The sequence below is a fragment of the Natator depressus genome, chromosome 9 (genome assembly GCF_965152275.1).
Source record: "Natator depressus isolate rNatDep1 chromosome 9, rNatDep2.hap1, whole genome shotgun sequence".
NCBI classification, from domain to species: domain Eukaryota; kingdom Metazoa; phylum Chordata; order Testudines; family Cheloniidae; genus Natator; species Natator depressus.
In genome coordinates, this window is record NC_134242.1 from 26,586,677 (window position 1) to 26,606,784 (window position 20,108).

General features: G+C 40.5%; 1 protein-coding gene across 2 annotated transcripts in view; it reads right to left on the reverse strand.

Moving 5' to 3' along the window:
- Window positions 1–1,420: 1,420 nt before the first annotated feature.
- Window positions 1,421–20,108, reverse strand: part of LOC141993406 (arylacetamide deacetylase-like) — a 34,749-nt gene continuing 16,061 nt past the window's right edge. Inside the window, exons 2-6 of one of the 2 annotated variants that reach the window (XM_074962945.1) lie at window positions 12,325–12,529; window positions 11,732–11,954; window positions 9,566–9,635; window positions 4,633–4,804; window positions 1,421–3,367 (exon numbers count right to left, since the gene is read on the reverse strand). In XM_074962945.1, the coding sequence (XP_074819046.1) occupies window positions 2,759–3,367; window positions 4,633–4,804; window positions 9,566–9,635; window positions 11,732–11,954; window positions 12,325–12,529 (1,279 nt within the window). In that variant the 3' untranslated portion in view covers window positions 1,421–2,758. The remainder of the gene's footprint in view (window positions 3,368–4,632; window positions 4,805–9,565; window positions 9,636–11,731; window positions 11,955–12,324; window positions 12,530–20,108) is intronic. The other variant, XM_074962946.1, reaches the window with a different exon arrangement.

Genomic DNA, 20,108 nt, shown 5'->3' on the forward strand with positions numbered 1-20,108 from the left:
TTCCAGCATTTCCCCTTGTTTTTTCCTACCCCCCCCCCCATTCTGGTTAAACTTGGATTTGTGCTGGAAATGGCCCACCTTGATTATCATGCACATTGTAGGGAGAGTGGTCACTTTGGATAAGCTATTACCAGCAGGAGAGTGAGTTTGTGTGTGGGGGGGGGGGGTGTGTGAGAAAACCTGGATTTGTGCTGGAAATGGCCCACCTTGATTATCATGCACATTGTAGGGAGAGTGGTCACTTTGGATAAGCTATTACCAGCAGGAGAGTGAGTTTGTGTGTGTGGTTTTTGGAAAAGGGTGGGGGGGTGAGAAAACCTGGATTTGTGCTGGAAATGGCCCACCTCGATTTTCATACACATTGTAAGGAGAGTGGTCACTTTGGATGGGCTATTACCAGCAGGAGAGTGAGTTTGTGTGTGTGGTTTTTGGAAAAGGGTGGGGGGGTGAGAAAACCTGGATTTGTGCTGGAAATGGCCCAACTTGATTATCATACACATTGTAAAGAGAGTGGTCACTTTGGATGGGCTATTACCAGCAGGAGAGTGGGGTGGGAGGAGGTATTGTTTCATGGTCTCTGTGTATATAATGTCTTCTGCAGTTTCCACAGTATGCATCCGATGAAGTGAGCTGTAGCTCACGAAAGCTTATGCTCAAATAAATTGGTTAGTCTCTAAGGTGCCAGAAGTACTCCTTTTCTTTTTACAATAAAAAAGGTCAGCCTGAAGATGTAGGTGAGCGTTAGCAAGATAATTCTTTGGAAAAACACCGAAACTTAATAGACTAATTTCCAGAGACAGAGTGCAAGAGAGAATTCTTCAGTTCCATCCATCCTCCTGCTGTTGGAGAAGAGGAACCCCGCTTCTTTTGCTTGCGGCTATGCCTGGTTGTCAACATTGTACAAAGCTTTGTCAGGAACATTTCTCCAAATACAGGCAGGGTTCCAGCTCTGAAACTAATATAATTCATATTTAATCCCAGGCTCCCAGCACTTTTTTTTGTTGTTGATAAAAGGAAATCTTTTTAACCACTTTTCTTTCAGAAGAGATAAGCGTCCTCAAGAGTCATGATGGTTAAGAGGTGCTGAGCAGGGCTTTGGAGCACGGAGCAGCTCCAGAGCAGTGGAGCTGCAGGTTTTTGCCTGGAGCGGGAGCGGAGCCGGAGCACAGCTCCAAAGCCCTGGTGCTGAGCACCACAACTCTATTGAAATCAATGCTGGAGGTCCATCATCTAATAGGATTTGGCCCAAACTGGTTATATTGATTATTTTTATCTATGCAAAGTGAGCTTCTTTATAATCTTCTGTAAATGCAAAGTTTGAAAGACATACAGTACATCGTGGTGGATTCAAAGGCAAGTTTAATTTTGATAACAATAATGAAAAATTAAGGAAAAATATGATAATCATTGCACCCACATTCTGTTTTTATACATAGCTGTAAAAATGTTGACTTCTTGAAGATCGTGTTTTTTTCTTAGGGAGAAAATACAGCATGTTACCAGCACATCAAAATCAATAAATATTCAAATGGATGCCACATGTACAAACAAACAAAAACTCAGGGTTGTGACTTTTCATGATTCCAAAACCTTTAGGACACTATTTTTAATGTACAAAATATTTATGTTTGTGTTAAAGCCTATTCATGCAATATTGACTGACTGAGATTTGTGTCTTGTTTGAGTCCATATCATGTCTAAGCCTAGATTTTAAAATGTGCTATACAAATGGAATAAGTTCAGCTAACTTAAAATCATAAGGCTTACCATATAATGAGTAATAAGAGAAACACAAGCCATAAAATGGTGTTATTGCAAGGTTGTAATCTTCAGCGTTTTATTTGTTTTGATGATACAATATCCAATGCGGTTAAATTACACTTTATTTTTGCAGTAAACAAAAAAGTTAATGAATGTGATTAGACAAAGTCTAATAACGGCACCAAAACCTAATTACATATTTATAACAGCTGTCATATTCACAGCCATTCAAATTCAGTTATGTTTTCAACTGCTTCCTTGAATGCTGCCTAGAGGAGAAACATACCCACACAAGTGCCAGCCACAAAGGCTTCTCAGGCTTCGACAAAATTGTTTCCTTACCTCAGCCATGGAATTTGGTCCCTGAACTGCCATTTGTCTCCACCCTTCCCTTGTACCTCAGACTCATTTCTCACTGATGACTATGGGAACTGACCACCACTGATGATATTAAATGGGCTACAACAAACATTCTATTGTTAAGTGATCCCACTGATATCCATTCAAGGGCCGGGGGAAGGACACTAAGATGGGCCAGCACACATACAGGCTTATGAGGCATGGATTGTAATAGAGAAGTATTGAAAGATAAAGACACTTTGCGGAGGATGATTTGCTGTGATAAGTTAGCAGCAGAACCTATAGAATGGAAAGAGGAAGGAAGGGGGCAGAGTGGGGAGTGGTAGTTAGATGTAAAAAAGATCTGGGGCAGGGGAACTTGTATTCTTGTGTAGAGAAATTCAAGGCTAGTAACTGATGGCAGTAAGGGCGAGTGTACTTGGATTTTTTATCCCAGTGATGAAAGAGCACTTAGATTAGAGACAGCCTATGTCACCTGCCAGAGTAGGCAAGAAGCCAACCTGAACCCAAACATTGTAGAGAAATGTATAGTTTCAGTATGGCATTTTCACATCCACAATGTTCAACAGGGACCCTTTTCTTCCCAAATACAGACCCAGTGAATAAGAGCCAAATGCATTAAATACCCTCTTTTACTTTATAAGTTCATATTTAACCACTCAATATATTTATTTGCTACTCTATGTCCTAGAGCTAAATCAGTTGGACTTGTAATAAACATTAGAGCCCCATGAATTGCATCCTCAATGTGGTCATGTATTACTTCAATTCCTACTTTCCTAAGTCGTGAGACATACATGATTCCATCATCCCTCAAGACATCATGTTGACACGTGAGGACATATGTCACAGGTAAGCCAAATAACTTGGTATCATCAGCCAAGAGTGGTGCTGCCCTTGGATCCAGAAATCCTGGATATTTTTTTCCAAGCTTGGAACTTCCATAAATGGGGCTGGCATAAACATGATCCTTTTTAAACTTTTCAGGCAGCAAATTGCTCCAGTTTACAAACCTAAACAAATGGCTTGATTCTGCAGGAACATGTCTATTGGAAGCCATAGCTTCTTTAAGAGAGACATCAGTAGTAAAGTATTCACTCCAGAATCTGACCATCAATGACTTGGGCAGAATCGGCTTGTTCTCATTTTCTTTATAGGAGGGCAAATCCAGATCAAGGGTCTGAAGAGCAGGGTAAAGTAAAGCTTGGATCTTAAGTTTAGCTTTAACTTCCGGGTCATCTAGCAACTGTAAAAATTAAAATGTTTACACAATCAATTAAAGGTTTCAGTTCCCTGACAGTGACTGAAGATCCTATAAGAAATGGAATATGTTTATTTTACAGTATAAGCAAAATAAAACAGATTAATAAAAAGCATAAGTTCATAGGAAGGTCACCCAAGACTACATTGTTGTATAAAAGCTCTGAGAATATCTTGAATGACATTAATGGTTTTCCTATGTAAAGTGCTAATTAAAGAAATAGTTCCATATTCTTTCTTGCGCTGAATGAAAATAATACATCTGAAAATGTTCTTCTTTAAAGGGCATTAATTAGAAGTCACTGGTGCATTTCTAACTAGTAAAAAAATGCTATCCATGATTTATGAAGCACAGACTTTTGACACTTCATTAATTATTTTGCACCACATAAGCTTTAGCCACTCTGTCTTATTAAATCTGAGGAGAGATTTAGGGCTCTAATAATTGAGCTTTCATGCATCCTTAACACATGGAGAACAAAATGAAAGTATATGAAATGAATTCAACACCATGGTTGTTTAAATGTCATCCTAGCCTTCTCCCGGCTGTACTGACCACCAGGAACTTGGAAGATTAGCAAAGCAGCAACATTACAAAATATAAATAATTTCTTCTCAGGGCAGTAACATCTTCACTTCAGTACAGAATATCTTAACTAAACAGAACAACCTGCTTACAAGGCTGTACTACACTGACCAGTTGCTAACATTTAATCAACTTTTGCAGCAGCACTTTAATCAAAATGGACCAAATTCTGCAATTTTTTTTTAAAAAGTCCCCATTACATGAGGTTTCACCTGAATAAGGGCTGCACGATTTGAGATGAAACTAATTATTATATTATTAAGTAGAGCTTTTTTCTGCGGGGGTATGCAGATTTGGAAGGCGCCCCCCAAGCACGTTGTGACATCAGCTACAGGGTTTATCCGTAACTGCTACAGTGTCATCAAATGGCAGCATTAGTAAGAGCAACTCAAGTAAATTGCGCTGAGGCAGGTTGTTCAATCTGAGATACAAAAACCACATTCACCAACCTGAGAACTGATGTTTTCTATCTACCCACTTATTGTCTGATTCAGCTCTCACCGACACCCGCGTAAATAGAGATGAAAACTAAAGGGGAGGCATATTTTTCTTTAATGAACAGAGATACTTAAGATATTTAAATTTAAGAGCTATTTTGCTCAATTACCCCGGTAAGGAAAATGAGCAGAACAAATCTCTAGATCTGTAAAATATAAACAACATACCTGCTGTGCCACTGCTGCAGCTAAGTTGCCTCCTGCACTGTCTCCTGAAACACAGACCCGATCTGGGTCCACCCCATAGCGTGCAAGAACGCTGGTTTGGAGGAAGAACTTCACTACAGCGTACACGTCTTCGAATTGAACCGGAAAATGATGCATAGGTGCTAATCTGTACCTTTGGGGAAGAAAAACAAATGGGTTAGCTGGAGCTGCTTGGCAAAACAAACACGTTTTAAAGATGCTAATTTTCATGAAAATTCACACAATTATTCCAGTAGCAAAATTTTACCATTTCCACCTATTTTTTTTTCAACCTGATACTAAAAGGTTGAAATTTGTTCGTTGGGGTCATGTGTAGAGCTCAGTGGTTTGAGCATTGGCCTGCTAAACCCAGGGTTGTGAGTTCAATCCTTGAGGGGGCCATTTAGGGATCTGGGGCAAAAATTGGGGATTGGTCCTGCTTTGAGCAGGGGGTTGGACTAGATGACCTCCTGAGGTCCCTTCCAACTCTGATATTCTATGAATCTATGAAGTTTTCATCAGAGTTAGTTGAAATGGCAATATTTTGCCAGTGGGGCTTTTCTCTCCTTCCATTCCACTGAAGATATAAACAAATCCTGGTCCTGGTAGTTATTGCCCTAATGTATTCAAAATTAGCCATGAACTTCCATTGTTATGCAATTACCACCTGACTATAATACATATAATGGTTTGTTTCACTTCGATCATGCTCTCTCTGTTCCAGGGGTTGTGGTAAGAAGTACTACTAAATGTGATTGGTTTGGTGTTATTGTGATTAAAGAAATTCCCCCCGCCCCGCATATTTTGAGAACATTTTAATGCTATGTAAATGTATTCATTGCATTGTTACTGTTCTACAGATCTGTGTAATGAAAATAATTGCATATCAGCATATATCACTGGTTACAATAATTGTGCTGCTACAGAAAACATTGAGAAAAATCCCATCACCTCTGGGTGGTTACTGATTTAAACAAAGTTCATGAATGATGAAGCCGCTATTGGGAGTTAAAGCACAACTCTGTCCCAAGTAGACAACTAGCCAAATGCATAAAATACTGTGAAACACTCTACTCGTCCACCACTGAAGACACCAGAAGGACAGGCTAGGTCCTGGGCAGGGATGCATTATGTTCAAGTAGTTGGGTGGGGAGACTGTATTTATTTCCAGACTGTGGCCCAGAAGGCAAAAAAAAAATAAATCAACAAAAAATTTATTTCAGTCACTAAAGTTAGCAGATGGGGCTCTGAACATACACACAGGGAATAGATTTGTTGTGTAAGAAGGCACCATTTTCCATCGTCACTATTCAAAGTATTTTACATTTTTAAAGACGTTTTAGAAACTAGGTGGGGGGCGGGGAATGAATGGTGCTGGTGCCATGGTGAGTCTCTGAGACCGCCTATTGATAGGATGGCTCAGAAGAGCCCTGGTTGAATGGGCTGTGTACTGAGTCTTAGTCCAGATCTTAAAAGAGGCAGTCAGCACAAATAATTTTGTGAGTGCCTGCAGCATATGTGCAGTGGAAACCTTCAAGCTGCCTGGCTGTGGCCCTTGGGGTGACAGATCGTTGGTGGATACATTCCTTCCTATTGCTTCCTCTAATCCTGCTCACCTGCATGCAGAGGTGTGCAAAAAGCAAAGAGCCTCTTTGCATCCTTTCCCTGGAGTGCATCCAGGAACACAGGGTAAAATGCTGTCCTATCAGAGCAGTGCTGTTGTTCTCCCTACTCCTGCTCTCTTTCAAATTTAATGTCCCAGGCCTTCATTTCTTATCCAGAGTATTTTAAAAGAAAAATAGGGTATTTGTGGAGGAAAACTTAATCCCTTGGTTGATGAACAGCCACATCACCATGGCTGACAGTTGGGGTTGGTGCCTGGGAAGCCTTGATTCACAGTATAAGGCGATTAACATGAGTTTTAACAATCTAATGGAGTGCCTGTTAATTTAATGTTAGTTTTACAAGACAATGTAATTACTACAGTGGAGTCTGGTGTGCCAAGCCAATTTCCTGTTGCAAAGAGGTGGTATTGAAACAATGGCAATCCTAGATGTAGTCTTCAATTGATTGCATTATTGTGTGCTTAATACACAGTACTGCAGGTTTTCTGTAATTAGGCCATCCATGGTCATCAGTGGTTTGCTCAGCATTGCAGATGGCTCTCTGATAGTAACATTTGGATGGTGATCTGAAAATAAAATCCATGTTTGACAGTTAATAATGAATTTCCTATGGGCAATCTTTTTCAAAAAGATGCACAGGCCTTGGGTTCTGTGGGTGCATTTGTATTGTATAGTTACATAACAATCTCAAGTAATTACATATGACAGCCTATGTCCAAAACAGATGGTGAAGAGTTACAAAAGGATCCCACAAAACTGGGTGACTGGGAAACAAAATGACAGATGAAATTCAATGTTGATAAATGTAAAGTAAGGCACATTGGAAAATATAATCCCCACTATACATACAAAATGATGGAGTCTGAATTAGCTATTACCAGTCAAGAAAGATCTTGGAGTCATTGTGGAAAATTCTCTGCAAACATCTGCTCAATGTGCAGAGGCAGTCAAAAAAGCAAACAGAATGTTTGGAACCATTAGGACCGGGATCGACAATAGGACAGAAAATATCATAAGGCCATTATACAAAGCCATGATACACCCACACATTGAATACTGCATGCAGTTCTGGTAACTCCAGCTCAATAAAGATATATTAGAATTGGAAAGAGTACAGAGAACGACAACAAAAACTATTAGGGGTATGGAACAGTTTCCATATGAGGAGAGAGTTTAAAAAGACTGGGTCTTTTCAGCTTGGAAAAGAGGACTAAGGAGGGAAATGACAGAGATGTATAAAGTCATGAATGGTGTGGAGAAAGTGAAAGTGTTATTTACCCCTTCACAGCACACAAGAACCAGAAGTCACTCAATGAAATTAATAGGCAGCAGGTTTAAAACAAAAGGAAGTACTGCTTCACAACCGACAGTCAATCTGTGGAACTCATTGCTGGGGATGTTGTGAAGGCCAAAAGTATAACTAGGATCAATAAAGAATTAGATGAGTTAATGGAGGATAGATCCATCAATGGCTGTTGGCCAAAATAGTCAGGGATGGAAACCCAAGCTCTGAGTGTCCCTAAGCTTCTGACTGTCAGATGCTGGGACTGGACAACAGGGGATGGATCATGTGATAATTGCCCGGTTCTGTTCATTCCCTCTGAAGTCTCTGGTACTGACCACTGTCTGAAGATAGGATAATGAGCTAGATGGATTATTGATCTGATATGGTATGTCCATTCTTATGCTTTACTTATACCATTAAATATAATGGATGTGCACTGCCAAGAACAGGGGTGGGGTACTGCCTGGGTCAGACCTATTACAGAGGCACAGGGCCTCCACACAGATAGCACTGGCCACTTGCAGATTTCTAGAGATTCACATGAATACATGGTGGTTTAATCAAGTTTGGGGTTGCCATTGCAGTCTTTTCTTGGGGAGGGAAATGCCATGTTGCACTCCCCTGCACCAGCCTGGCAAGTGTAGTGGGGAGAGACTCAGTAAGCAGATCATGGAAACTTCCTTCCTCTGCAATACTTCCCATGGACTTTTCTGCAGAAACGAGTGATCTGGGTGTAGGCTTTTCTACTATGCCCAACACTCTAGTGATGGAGTTCCTGTGATAAATCTCTTGCTTCAAGGATATAGAATTCAGCTATAAAAAAATCTATTCCTGGTGTGAACTTGGTTAAAATGGAGAGTTGCAATTTTCTAAATAAAATCAAACTGTATATTTCAAAGTTATAAAAATGTGAAAAAGAAGAAACAGAGCAGCTTCAAATGACTTTTAAAAGGTGCAAAAAATGGCTTCCAAACTTTAGCTGATTTTCCCCCATATTGTATATGCCTGTTGAACATGGACCCATTCTTTTTAATAGACAAAGACACAACTAAATAAAATACTGAACTAATTGAAAATCAGCTTACCCCATCATCACCCTATGGTGGCCAGGTGCCCAGTTTTCAACCAGAATGTCTGGTCGAAAAGGGAACCTGACCGTGTCTGGTCAGCTCCACTGACCAGACACCCAAAGTCTGGTTACTGTGGGAGAGGGAGGTGGGGAGGCACTGGGTCATCACCCGCACCTGCCCCTGCTCAGCCGGGGCTGCCTCCTATGTGGATTGGGCAGCTGCAGCTCCGAGCCCTGGCTCTGCAGGGGAGTCTCTCCTGACCCAGGAGGAGAGTGGGGCATGCAGGTAGGAGGGGGAAAAGCAGCAAGCAATGAGGGAGAAGGGAAAAGAGGAGTGGACTGGGACAGGGCCTGGGGTGGAAGAGGTGGGGCCGGAGAGTGTCCAGTTTTTAAATATTACCAAATTGGCAACCCTACCTCCCCCCTGCACAAGCCAACATAATTTAATTTCACTTTGTAATGGCATTATAAAGGTGTGGATTCCATGCAAGTCTTTCCAGCTATTTGAATGAGCTGCTTTGGATCAGGCCCTCTGGAAGGAGAAGGGAAAGCATTCAGGAAAGGTGCTGCTCTTTTCCTTCCTCACCTATTCCTTGGAAAGGGATCTGCAGGACTTGGCTCTTGTCTGTTCACTTTTCTGCAGGGAAGATTTGTACTAAATAGAAAGTGCCTATAACTATGGGCTGGGCACATCTGGAGAAGTAGGGATTATCCCTGCACAGGATACAGAGCAGAAGTTTAGCTACCCACCCCTCTCACAAAAGAATACCGACACACCACCACCAGGAGAGTGTTCACTCTTAAAATCTTTGCAGTTTTTGTTTGCAAGTAATTATCGTTAACCACATAAAACACACCCCCCAACACAAATATATAGTAAACAAAGGAACATTTATCCCAACCCCTAATTCAGTCTAGAAACAGAATCGCTCTTACTCGACTGATATGACAACAGCATTTAGCTCGTTTGCCGTCCATCTTGACAGGAGGTCATAGGGCTCCATGGCTGAAATGAAATAAGTCACTTAAAGCATATTTGATTGCACTTATACACAAATACGTAAACAGCTCCACATTTCTCTTGGCAGAAGTCCTCTGGTCCCTTTCCAAAATCTCCACAGTTCAGTGCCTTCACAGCAATGCAATTCAACTGTTGTACAATCAACTTTATTGAGAAGCACAACGTAAACAAATGATTCAACTGTTGCTTGAACACTATCCAAGAAGACATCCATGAAAGAGCAATGTATTATTTAAACTCATGAAAGCTTGGATTTTATGACAGACAAAAAAGGAATGAAAATTACATCGAGGAGGAGCAGATTTATCTCTCAGTCACATGTGTGCAACCATGCTGAAATTAAAGGGGTTGCATGTGTGTTAGAGACGAGAAATTTGTCTCAGTCTCTGGCAGACTAGCAACCACCCTCCCTAGTACATAGGGAGCAATGCAAGGTAAGCTATTTAGTGATCATTAGGAATTTAAGCCATAGATGCTTTTGTTTGTGATGCCAGTTTGGCTGCTCATCCTAAAATGGTAATTTAATGACTGTAATAAATAATTATAAAGTACATTAAGAAGAAGCAGACAGTGTTTGCGATGAGGGAAAACATGACTGGGTGTGAGTGTGAGAGACAAGAGAAATCATTCCAATTAAATAATACTAGCAAACGCAGAGCACAAAAAATTAAAACATTTTAAAATGCCTTGTTGGAAGTAATGTGGAAGAAGACTAAGCAAAAACAAGCAGGGAGATAGTCTCCAATAGCAAACTGAAACAAAAGAGATCTACTTTTCCTTCTTCCAGGAGAATGCACAGCATCAGAAATGCCGAACTGATAGCAAAAGATTTCCCTAAATGGAAGAGACCCTTTTAAATTACACATGTGGTTTGGACTTATTTATACAACATAGCACCCCAGGGGAACCATGACGGACATGGAGAAATATAATTAATGCAGTGGTACCTGACGAAGCAAGTTCAGTAACAACTTCTTTTGTCTCTTTTTTGTAACACATTTTCCCTGCCAGTGAAAACACAAGACAGATAGGGCTTTTGCTCTAATTTCTGAAAATGATCTCTTAATTCAGGCCTTTCCTACATGCAGAGTACTAAATCACCCTCAGTGGTGAAAGAAACGTAACATATAAGTTAATGCATAACTCTGTCTTCTCGTGAGGAAAAGGGGACCCTCCAATATATACTACACATTCACTTGTTAGGAATGCTTCCTAATTCTGAATATGTACCTTCTAACAGAAGATGTAAAGTAATCATAAGAAGGGCCTAACAACCTCTGCACTGCACCATTTGATTTCTTCCCATTTTCTCTCTATGGTCATTCTTAAAAGGCATGGGGAATCTTAGGATGTGGGCCAATCAAAATACACTTTAGGCGGCAAAAGGTACCAGATTGCCCTCTAGGTTGTCAGAGAGGATGGTGGTTGCTTTCCCTCTCCTCCTCTGGAGACATCAGAATCATGTGGAGAAGCATCTGGTAGCCAGAGCTCCTCTCTACCTCCCATTCCTTTCCCCTGGGTTGTCTCTGCACTTTCCCCTGTGAGATCCTGATGACTCCAGGACACTTCTCTCCTCTGCGCTCAGCCCATTCCCATGAACACCCACCCATCACTCACAGTTAACCCAAGAGAAACTCAGTCCCTCCCTTGTGATGGACACTTCTCCCTCCCCATGAGGCTCCACCATGAGCACTGTCCCATCTGTGGGTCAGCCTTTCATAGGGATTTCCTCCTTTGGGAGGCACCTGACTTCCCCATTTAGATGCTCTTCTCCCTTATGAGGGGCCTGGCTATTCCCGTTCTTGCTCCTTTCTCCTGTTTTTTAGTGTAACAAATCCATGTGCTGCAGATAAGATTTATGTGACTAGAACCTTTATTCTTCTCCTCCAAAGACATTGACCTGTGTCACCTGAGCTACAAGCGAGCTATTGCAACTGTGATTAGTAGCAGGTCCCGTATCATTTTTGTGGGCCAGTGACTAGAAGGATATATCGTATACAAAAAACTAACACCTTATAACAGTAGGTGAGACCTTTTGTACAAGACTCTTGTTAGTGAAAAGAAGAGGTCCTTGGACTTACCTGAGCTTCCTACACACCAGCCTCCACCATGAATGTAAATCACTGCCCTTTTCAGCCCACTGGATTGCTTCCTGGGTACATACAGACGGACTGGAACATTGTTAAATTTTGTGTCAGTGACAGTCACATTTTCATCTGATATTGGTGCAATGTACTCTATACTTGTGATCATCATCAGAACTTCCATGTAGTGCACCAGACCCAGCCACTCAGCAAACTCAGCCTAAAGTCAAAGGAAATGAAAACAAAGTAAGTTTTAACATCAGTACATCAAGTATAGACTGAATCCTACCTGTACAGTACAGGCTATGTACAATAAGGGCCGTCCTTTGCTTTATTTAAGTCAATAGGAGTTTTGCCATTAATCCTTCTCCCACTGAACTCATTCTCTAAATTAGTGGTTGCCAACTTTTTTGAGCCACTGTATAGGTTTGCCATACTAGGTCCCCAGGTGTACCACCCACTGCCCACTATTTCCCCCATCTCTTTTTTGAGCTGTCATCTGTATTGGAACTTAGGCTCTTCCAAAACTCATAACTGAATGGAAGGTGGGCAGAGGGAGAACCCCAGCACTCAGCGCACAAGCATATTACCATTAAGACAGAGAGCAGGAGCTGGACTTCTAGGGTGAGGGTGGTGTGGCTAGAATGCTGATGTGCTCCCGGCAGCCTGGTCTGCTGGAACAGCCTGTTTGGCGCTGTTGCAGCCCCGAAACAAAGCAACGATTTGAGTTGATCTTGGAACTGGACTGATGTCTGGTATTCATTTGTGCCCTTTTGAGACCCCAGGATCAGACACCTACTCCCAAAAGATGGAAGGACAAGTACTGTTAGGCACTGGCTGGAAATCACTATCCTAAGAATTAGATAATTAAAAAAAAAAACAAAAACAACCACCACACACACACCCCTACCAAAGCAGCCTTTCTGTTTTTAAATATTGATTTTAAATGGTTTGTCTTTTTATGGTGTCTTGTAATAGCAAAAATGATGTACAATAAACTGAACTCAAATCTTTCATTTGAATATTAATTAGCATGGGACATTCTACACCATCAGTTATGAAGGCAAACTCTTTACTGATTTCATTGTAGTTCTGCTTAAAAAATGATGGTACAATATGGTACTGCATATTTATTTTATTCTGTCTACATGTATTACATGTTTTATACCTTCATTTCTGTAGCAATGCACAAAAATACCATATGAATCAATACAAAAACAAACAAATTACAAGTGAGATGGGCCTTATATGCCAACAGGATAAGAGGGAAGATGTGGCCAGTGGAAGCCTTTTCTCCTTCCTGAGGTAGCAGCAGGAAATTTATAGGGAGATTTTTGGTGGCTCTCTCCTCCATACCCAAAAGGCATAGGAATTTCAAATGAAGCCATACCTTCTCTGACAGGAGAAGAAATTCCCTCTGGGTTGGAGAGACAATGAGGCTAGTTCACTCAATCGCTCCATCAAAAGTAGCCCTTCCTTATTAATACATACAGTATTCTGCAGCAATCGTCATAAAGGAGCTGCTGCCTTTGGATCTTACCTGTGTGGGAACATTCCATGCTTTGTAGATTCATATTAGGGGAGAGGGAACACTACTGCTGTTATTAGGAATGCAGATGAACAAAAACAGAAGATCCAGTAGATAACCTTTCACTACCAGCATCCCACAGTGCCTGAAACATATCAGCCCACATTCTTTCTCCCTCCAAACATTCTGTAAATAGATTTTAATTAGCTCTTGGAAGCTTATCTGTTAGGACAGTTTCAACCCCCAGGAGTGTTTAAAATGAAATTCCCCACCATAAATCTCTCTGACTTACTTAACTGCCCAGAACCAGCACTGTCTTTTTTATTACATGCAAACACAAAAACTTTATGGACAATGACACAGCAAAAGAGTAACTTAACAATACAAACCAAACAGAACTGGCATTGGATCTAAAAATATCCATAGCTTCCAGATATCTGAAAGCAGGCAACAAGCTATTATGGTCTGGTTTTGGGGGTTTTTTGTTTGTTTGTTTGTTTTTTGTTTTTGTTTTTGTTTTAATGGTACAGCTGACAGTGGTCAGCAACGGACTTCATCCTCCGCTGATTATATGGATCTAATAATTAGAAACTATATCAACCTTGCTTAAAGTCAAACTGCTAACTAATGGATCTGTGCCACTGGGGGCCTCAGGAGTAATGGGAGTACTAGCTGCTGTTGCTGCAGGGGGCTGCCCCTGGGGTTCCACTGCAGGAGCAAGTAGAAGACCAGGATATAGTGCAGTACTAACTAGTTGATCACAATCATCTTAAAATCTATGACGCTTTTTGGTTAATTGGTTAACAATAAATCAATAACTGCCAAATGTTTGAAATAGTCTCTGTTCCCCACAACAGGAGGAAATTAAGAATGAAGGACTTCATGATGGTGGATATGCCTCTGGTTTGGTGATACCAACATTTGCCAAAAGGGAGGGCATGTTGTTCGTAGCTGGGAAAAGCAGGGAGGCAGAATGCTCCAGTGCTTAGGGCACTACCCTAAAACTCAGGAGTACCAAGTTTAACTTCTTGCTCCACCAGTCTTCTTGTGATGCTTAGCGTCTCTGTGCCTCAGTTCCCAGTCTGTGAAAAGGGGAATAAAGAAGTTCCCTAACTCCCCAGGGTGTTGTGAGGATAAATACATTAGACTGTGGGGAGTTCAGATATTACAGTATTGGGAGCCATATAATTATGCTCCCCTTGTTACCAGACACCACTGAAGCTTCTCTGTATAGATGTTTTCCTACACAGGTGGAAATAGGGAGAGCGGCAACATGCTAGAAGAGACACTTGGGGTCTTGTAGGAATGTCTTGTTAAAATTCTGCCACCAGTTCAAGGGAAAGTTGGGCTAATTTCACTGCTTCTTCTGTAGTTCACCTCCTCTCTGGGGGTTCCCACAAAATGTCCGTAGCACAATCACTGTGGCATAAAGAGGTGCTGAGGAGCAGTCTGCCTTCACAGTGTACTTCCTGTGAGTTTGGGTGGCTTTCCAGTTGGAACACATTTTCTGTGAATATACAGAGCTATTCCGCATGGTCTTGGAAAGCAGATACGACGGACTAAAGTTTACTCCTAACTAGGAAAACAAGGATTTCATTGCATGAAAAATTGGGAGGTTTCTTTTGTTTTTGTTTTGGTGCAGAACAAAACTCTCTGTGTGAGACACATACATTCAAGTCCCTGCTCCAAATGAGGCAGAATAGGGACTTGACCCTGTCTCTTCCACATCTCATGGGAACAACCTTACCACTGGGTTATTGGGTATCTAGGGGTCACTCTCTCTCCTTCCTATTTTGACCAGAAATTACATCCTGGATCTGAGAAACCTTCCCAACTTTTTTTTTTTTTTGCCAAAACCTTTCCATTTCCACAAAAAGTTTTGGTTTTCACAAATTGGCATTTGTTGATAAAATGTTTTATCTGAAAACACTCTCTTCATTTTGGTGCAAGGATAGTTAAACCCAGCAGGTGAACTACATGCTTTTCAGCACACATCACCTTTATCATTGCTTTGAAGGTCTGTGGGTATCTAGTTATGGGATTGGTGTATGTCCTCTCTCAATCTTAGACAATACATTATTTCTGTCACATTCAGTTAAATGGCTTCAAAAGCCAGGAGGATTTTGGAGACCCAACCTTTGAGGGAGAACAACCCTAAAATTCTCCCTGTGTGCACTTTTAGAAAACTGTACACAGTTTTATGTATGCCCTTGCTGTTCTTTAGATGTTATATCTAATCTTCTGAAAGAGGTGGTTGAATCTAGCGATGAAATGCAAATTTAGGTCACAGCATTCTTGCTGCTAGTTCAAAAAGTTAAAGTACGTGTATAGTAATGTTTCTAGAACATTTGAAAAGCCTTTAGAAGTTGATTTTAGAAATATATATATCGTTAGTACTGCAAAGAATTATGTGATTCTTCACTATGTTTCCATGTGTAACTCCTGTAAGGTTATATGCTGGGACAAAGCTCATGACAGCCTGGCTGACTGTTTCAGCATTCTACTTCTGCCTTGCCAATCATGTGTTATACACAGGATTTTTTCTCCCCAAGTCCTGCAGAGAACCACTGACTGAACGCTACCTGTGGTGCTGATTCAATGTTGCCTTTAGTGTAATGCTCTCTTTGCCTGATTTAAGTAGTCTGCCAACCACAGGGCACGAATAATAAGATCCGAAACATCTCTAATATACATCACAGTGCCCCTGTGTGCCCTTTCCCCATTATTCTGTTACTTTTCCAATTCTGTCTGGGATAATGAATGCATCAGCTACTTAGTATTCTATTCCATTCCTCAGAAGGGTAAGATAATTTACTTTCCATTTTTATAAGCCAGTTCAGTAGATTTTGATAGAAATATCTAGCCACCAGAGTTATTCCTTATCCTGCTGAAAAGTGCCAGCAGAACTGCCATCCCAGATGGACAGAGGGAATGAAATTTATCCAGCTCATCTAAGGCTTGGAACTGATAAGGGTGTAACAGCACTGGTGTAACAGTTGGGGAAAGGCCACAGTCATGATGTTTCCCTTTCTCTGCCATACCACATGAACATAAATGTAAACATTCTGAATTTTCTGCAGTAGCTCAGTTATGTCACACGTCTTTTGAAAAAACAAACAGGTTTCTCCAGCTGAAGTGGTCAGTGGTAAGCACAGGATATTTCACATTCTTTGCTCAACACCAGTCTAACATCTCAGTTCAGAAGCCAGGGATTTCACAAATAATAAATTGTCAAAGTATTTATGTCAGTCACAGCTATAGCATTCCTATTTACTTTTCATTGTGTTTGACACACACATCCTACAACTAATCTCTTCAAAATCAAACATTCAGGTAAAGTAGATGTAAAGTTTCCTCTGTGTTGTTTCTGAATGCACAGTGTAAACAGAGAGGATATAAGTTTTTTTTAAAAAATCTGTCTTGTGTTTTCTCTGGCTTGTTTCTTCTTCCACTTGCTTTTCCTCCCTACCCCCCTTCCAGTGGAACTCTGGGTTTTAAAAATATTGAAACCTAGTTCTTATGTTGCTTTAAAATATTTAGCAAGAACATGATGAGATTATGATACATGAGCAATGGAATAACAGAGCAATGCCACAGTGGTTGGCAAGCAAATCAGGGATTCAGCTTCTGAAATTAAAGTCAGACTCTTTTAGAATTAGACACTATCTAACCGTCATCATACAAGGCTTATCACAAGTGATTCTGACAGGGCGGCTGAAGGAGAGACATTGGGCCAGATTCTGATCTCAGTTATGTGGCGTGATTATTATGCTGTCTCCATATCATGTGCCAGCTCCCTGAAATTGTAGCACATTTTGGCAATGAGTTATTGGTATTTTCTCTCAGCTGAAGGACCCGAATATAGTCTGGACCGTAAAGTGAGTATTATTAATGATTTGTGGCCATTACAGTGTAGTTCTAATTGCCACTGAGACAGCTAGCAATAACTTAGTTGTGAGTTAACTGTCTCCTTCATTACTAAACTTTGGAAAATGGTGTCCCCCATAATCATGCTACATGCAAGTAGCAGAATTTGCAGTTTATTGAGAAAGTTTAATATATGATCTGGAAAGCAGAACTCATGCTAAGAATTATATAGAGGTTCCCTTCCTCCATCTTGTTTTCATTGACCCAGGGGTGGTGGTTGTGCAGTTGTGTGACCAGAAGTGCAGTTTGTCAGTACTTTTCCTTATTCTCTTTCACTTTGTTCTCTCCTCTCACTTATTGGATTTATATTTTAATAACTAACTATCCTTTTGGTAGGTAGCACTACTTTATATAATTTAGTCTATGTAATCTGGATCAGATTTTCCATATTATGAGAAACGCCCACAAGAAGAGGCTGGAGAAGAGAAGAAACTCCAAGAGTTTCCTACTGCAAATGTTACTTGCATCATCATCATTTTAGGGGGACTGGTGGGCTACAATTTTGGAGACCATGAACCCTCCTGGCTCTCTGCATCTCCTGAAAATGGAACTGCCTTCCATGACCTGTTCCACAGGAATGACTAGTGCTTCATTGACCTTGGCCCCAAGGGAAGTTTGGTATCAACCACATCAGCATAGTTCTAGTATTAGTAAAAGTAGACACCAATTACTGATGATACCCGAGTAACCTGCAAGTAGGTAACAGGCCACATTTGGCAGTGACATACAGAATTTGGGTGTAAACAATAAAATAGTGTCATTTATACTAACTCGGATGGGCAAAATCAGTAACTTACGTGCAAAGGGGACTGAAGAGAAGTGTCACAGAAAAAGCATCGCTCTGGCAGAATGAAGGCCTCTCCAATGTTGTTATACCCTCAGGTAGTTACTTTTCCTGCTACACAGCAACTTCCACATCCTCAATATGTAAGTTACTCATTTTACACGTACACAGATCTGGCATTTTGTGCAAGTGACACTTTTGCCACTTACACCACACATGCAACTTTTGCATCACAATTTAAGTCACTGCTGAATTTAGCCCAGCAAGCCAGAGTTTGATCTCAATTACTACAAACATAAATCCATGCAGCTTCACTGATGTTTGTGGAGCTATTTTAGATTCACATTTTAATGTTACTAAATAGACCCAAGGATCCACCATCATATATTCTGATTTAATAGTAAGATATGGTTTTCAATAATTGGATGGGTTTAATCCAAATCATTTAACAAAGCTCAGGAGTATTGAAGAAAGCAATACTGTGTTGGCAGATGGATTGAATAAGATCACATAACAGGTCTTTTCTGTCTTTAATTTCTAGGATTCTGCCAGTGGTAAAATACATATGAAGAGGTACCTTTGTTGGATTTTTAATAAACTTTAATTTTCAAAAGAGTGTTCTCCAGTGACACCTTTTTAAAAAGGTAAAAGTTTATTTGATGCTATGTTAAACCCCAGAATTATAAAGAATTAAAGTGCAGAATTAACGCTGATGGGGAAAGCTGTATAGAAGTGCAAGGCCTTGTTGTGAATTGTATTTAGAGTAGAATTCAGAAAGATCATATGCATCTCAGGTTATAGTCAGTTTATTTTTTAAATCTGCCCACAGACTTCATATTTAAGAGCCCTTTGCTTCATTCCACTGGAGCAAATAACATTAAAATGGATAAAACACACCAGAACAGTAGCAGAGGAGAAATAGTGGTTCCTTAACTTCATACTGCTTCACTCACTGTGACCCACAGAAGTACACATATGCCAACCAACTCTGTACTGCAGGGCCTCTGGAGGGTTTCAGAGAGAGGTCTGAGCAGAAACTGGGCAATGGTCTCTTTGTGGCATTTTCCCCCTCTCTGAAGCTTATGCTGTCCCCTAGACATCTGCTATTCTCTCAAGATGGGCAGTTGAACATGCCAATCAAGTAGAGGCAATGAGTGCATTTCCTCTGAGGGAGCTACGCTGCCAGAAATTATGAGGAGGTTGAGCAACACAACAGAACAGCTGGTACTCTGCAGGTTTCCAGCTTCCTTTTCCATTTGGTCCAGAGGATCTGCGGGATTAAGAGGCTAAACCTTCTCTCTCTCTCATCCTCAAATCTCTCCCATTGTTGGGAGCATGCATCAATATCTCCGCAAGGTGAACCAAATGGAGTTTCTGGAGCTCTCTCTTCTCCCATGGGTTCTATCACCAGGGAGAGGGTAGTGTGTGCTTTACATTTTTCCTCCCTGTACTAGAGGCTAAAGGTGTAATTAAGAGTGATGGATCCAAAACAAATCCTCAAATGTGGCTCACCAAAACTTGCATGCTTTATTCTTATCACTATCTGAGGATGTTTAAACCTAACTGAAGTTTCAAACAAAAGTCCCCACGACTCAAGTATCAGCTTTGAGAATTCTCTAATGGGTGTAACCAGTTAAATGTATTAACTCCATTTAATTGAAATTAATACCTTAATTTCTTCAGTAAACTTCAAAAATGTGTTTCAGCTAAATTTCTCATTGGCAAGGTATAGGTCTGAAGTATAATTTCTTAAATTTATTCCGATTTGCAATTGCATATGTTGCAGTAAAAGCTATATCAGAAAGGAACACAGAATGAGTGATAAAGATAGCACAACATTTGCCAAGGGCCTTCATCAACAAGTAGGCCCAGATTCCACTAATGCAATTAAAAACCAAACTGTGGATATACTTTTGCAGTTGCAACACAGAAAATATGGAGCTTATTAATAACAAAGATGTTATATAAATTCATGCATAGCCCAGAATTTTTGGCATAAAACAGGTGTCAGAGTTTTTTAAAAAAGATAATCAAACAGCACATTCTGCTTCTATTTTTCACACCCAGGAGATTGAGTAACGCCAGCAGCTAATTAGCTAGTCAACCACAAACTTTTGCAAAATTATGATGTAACT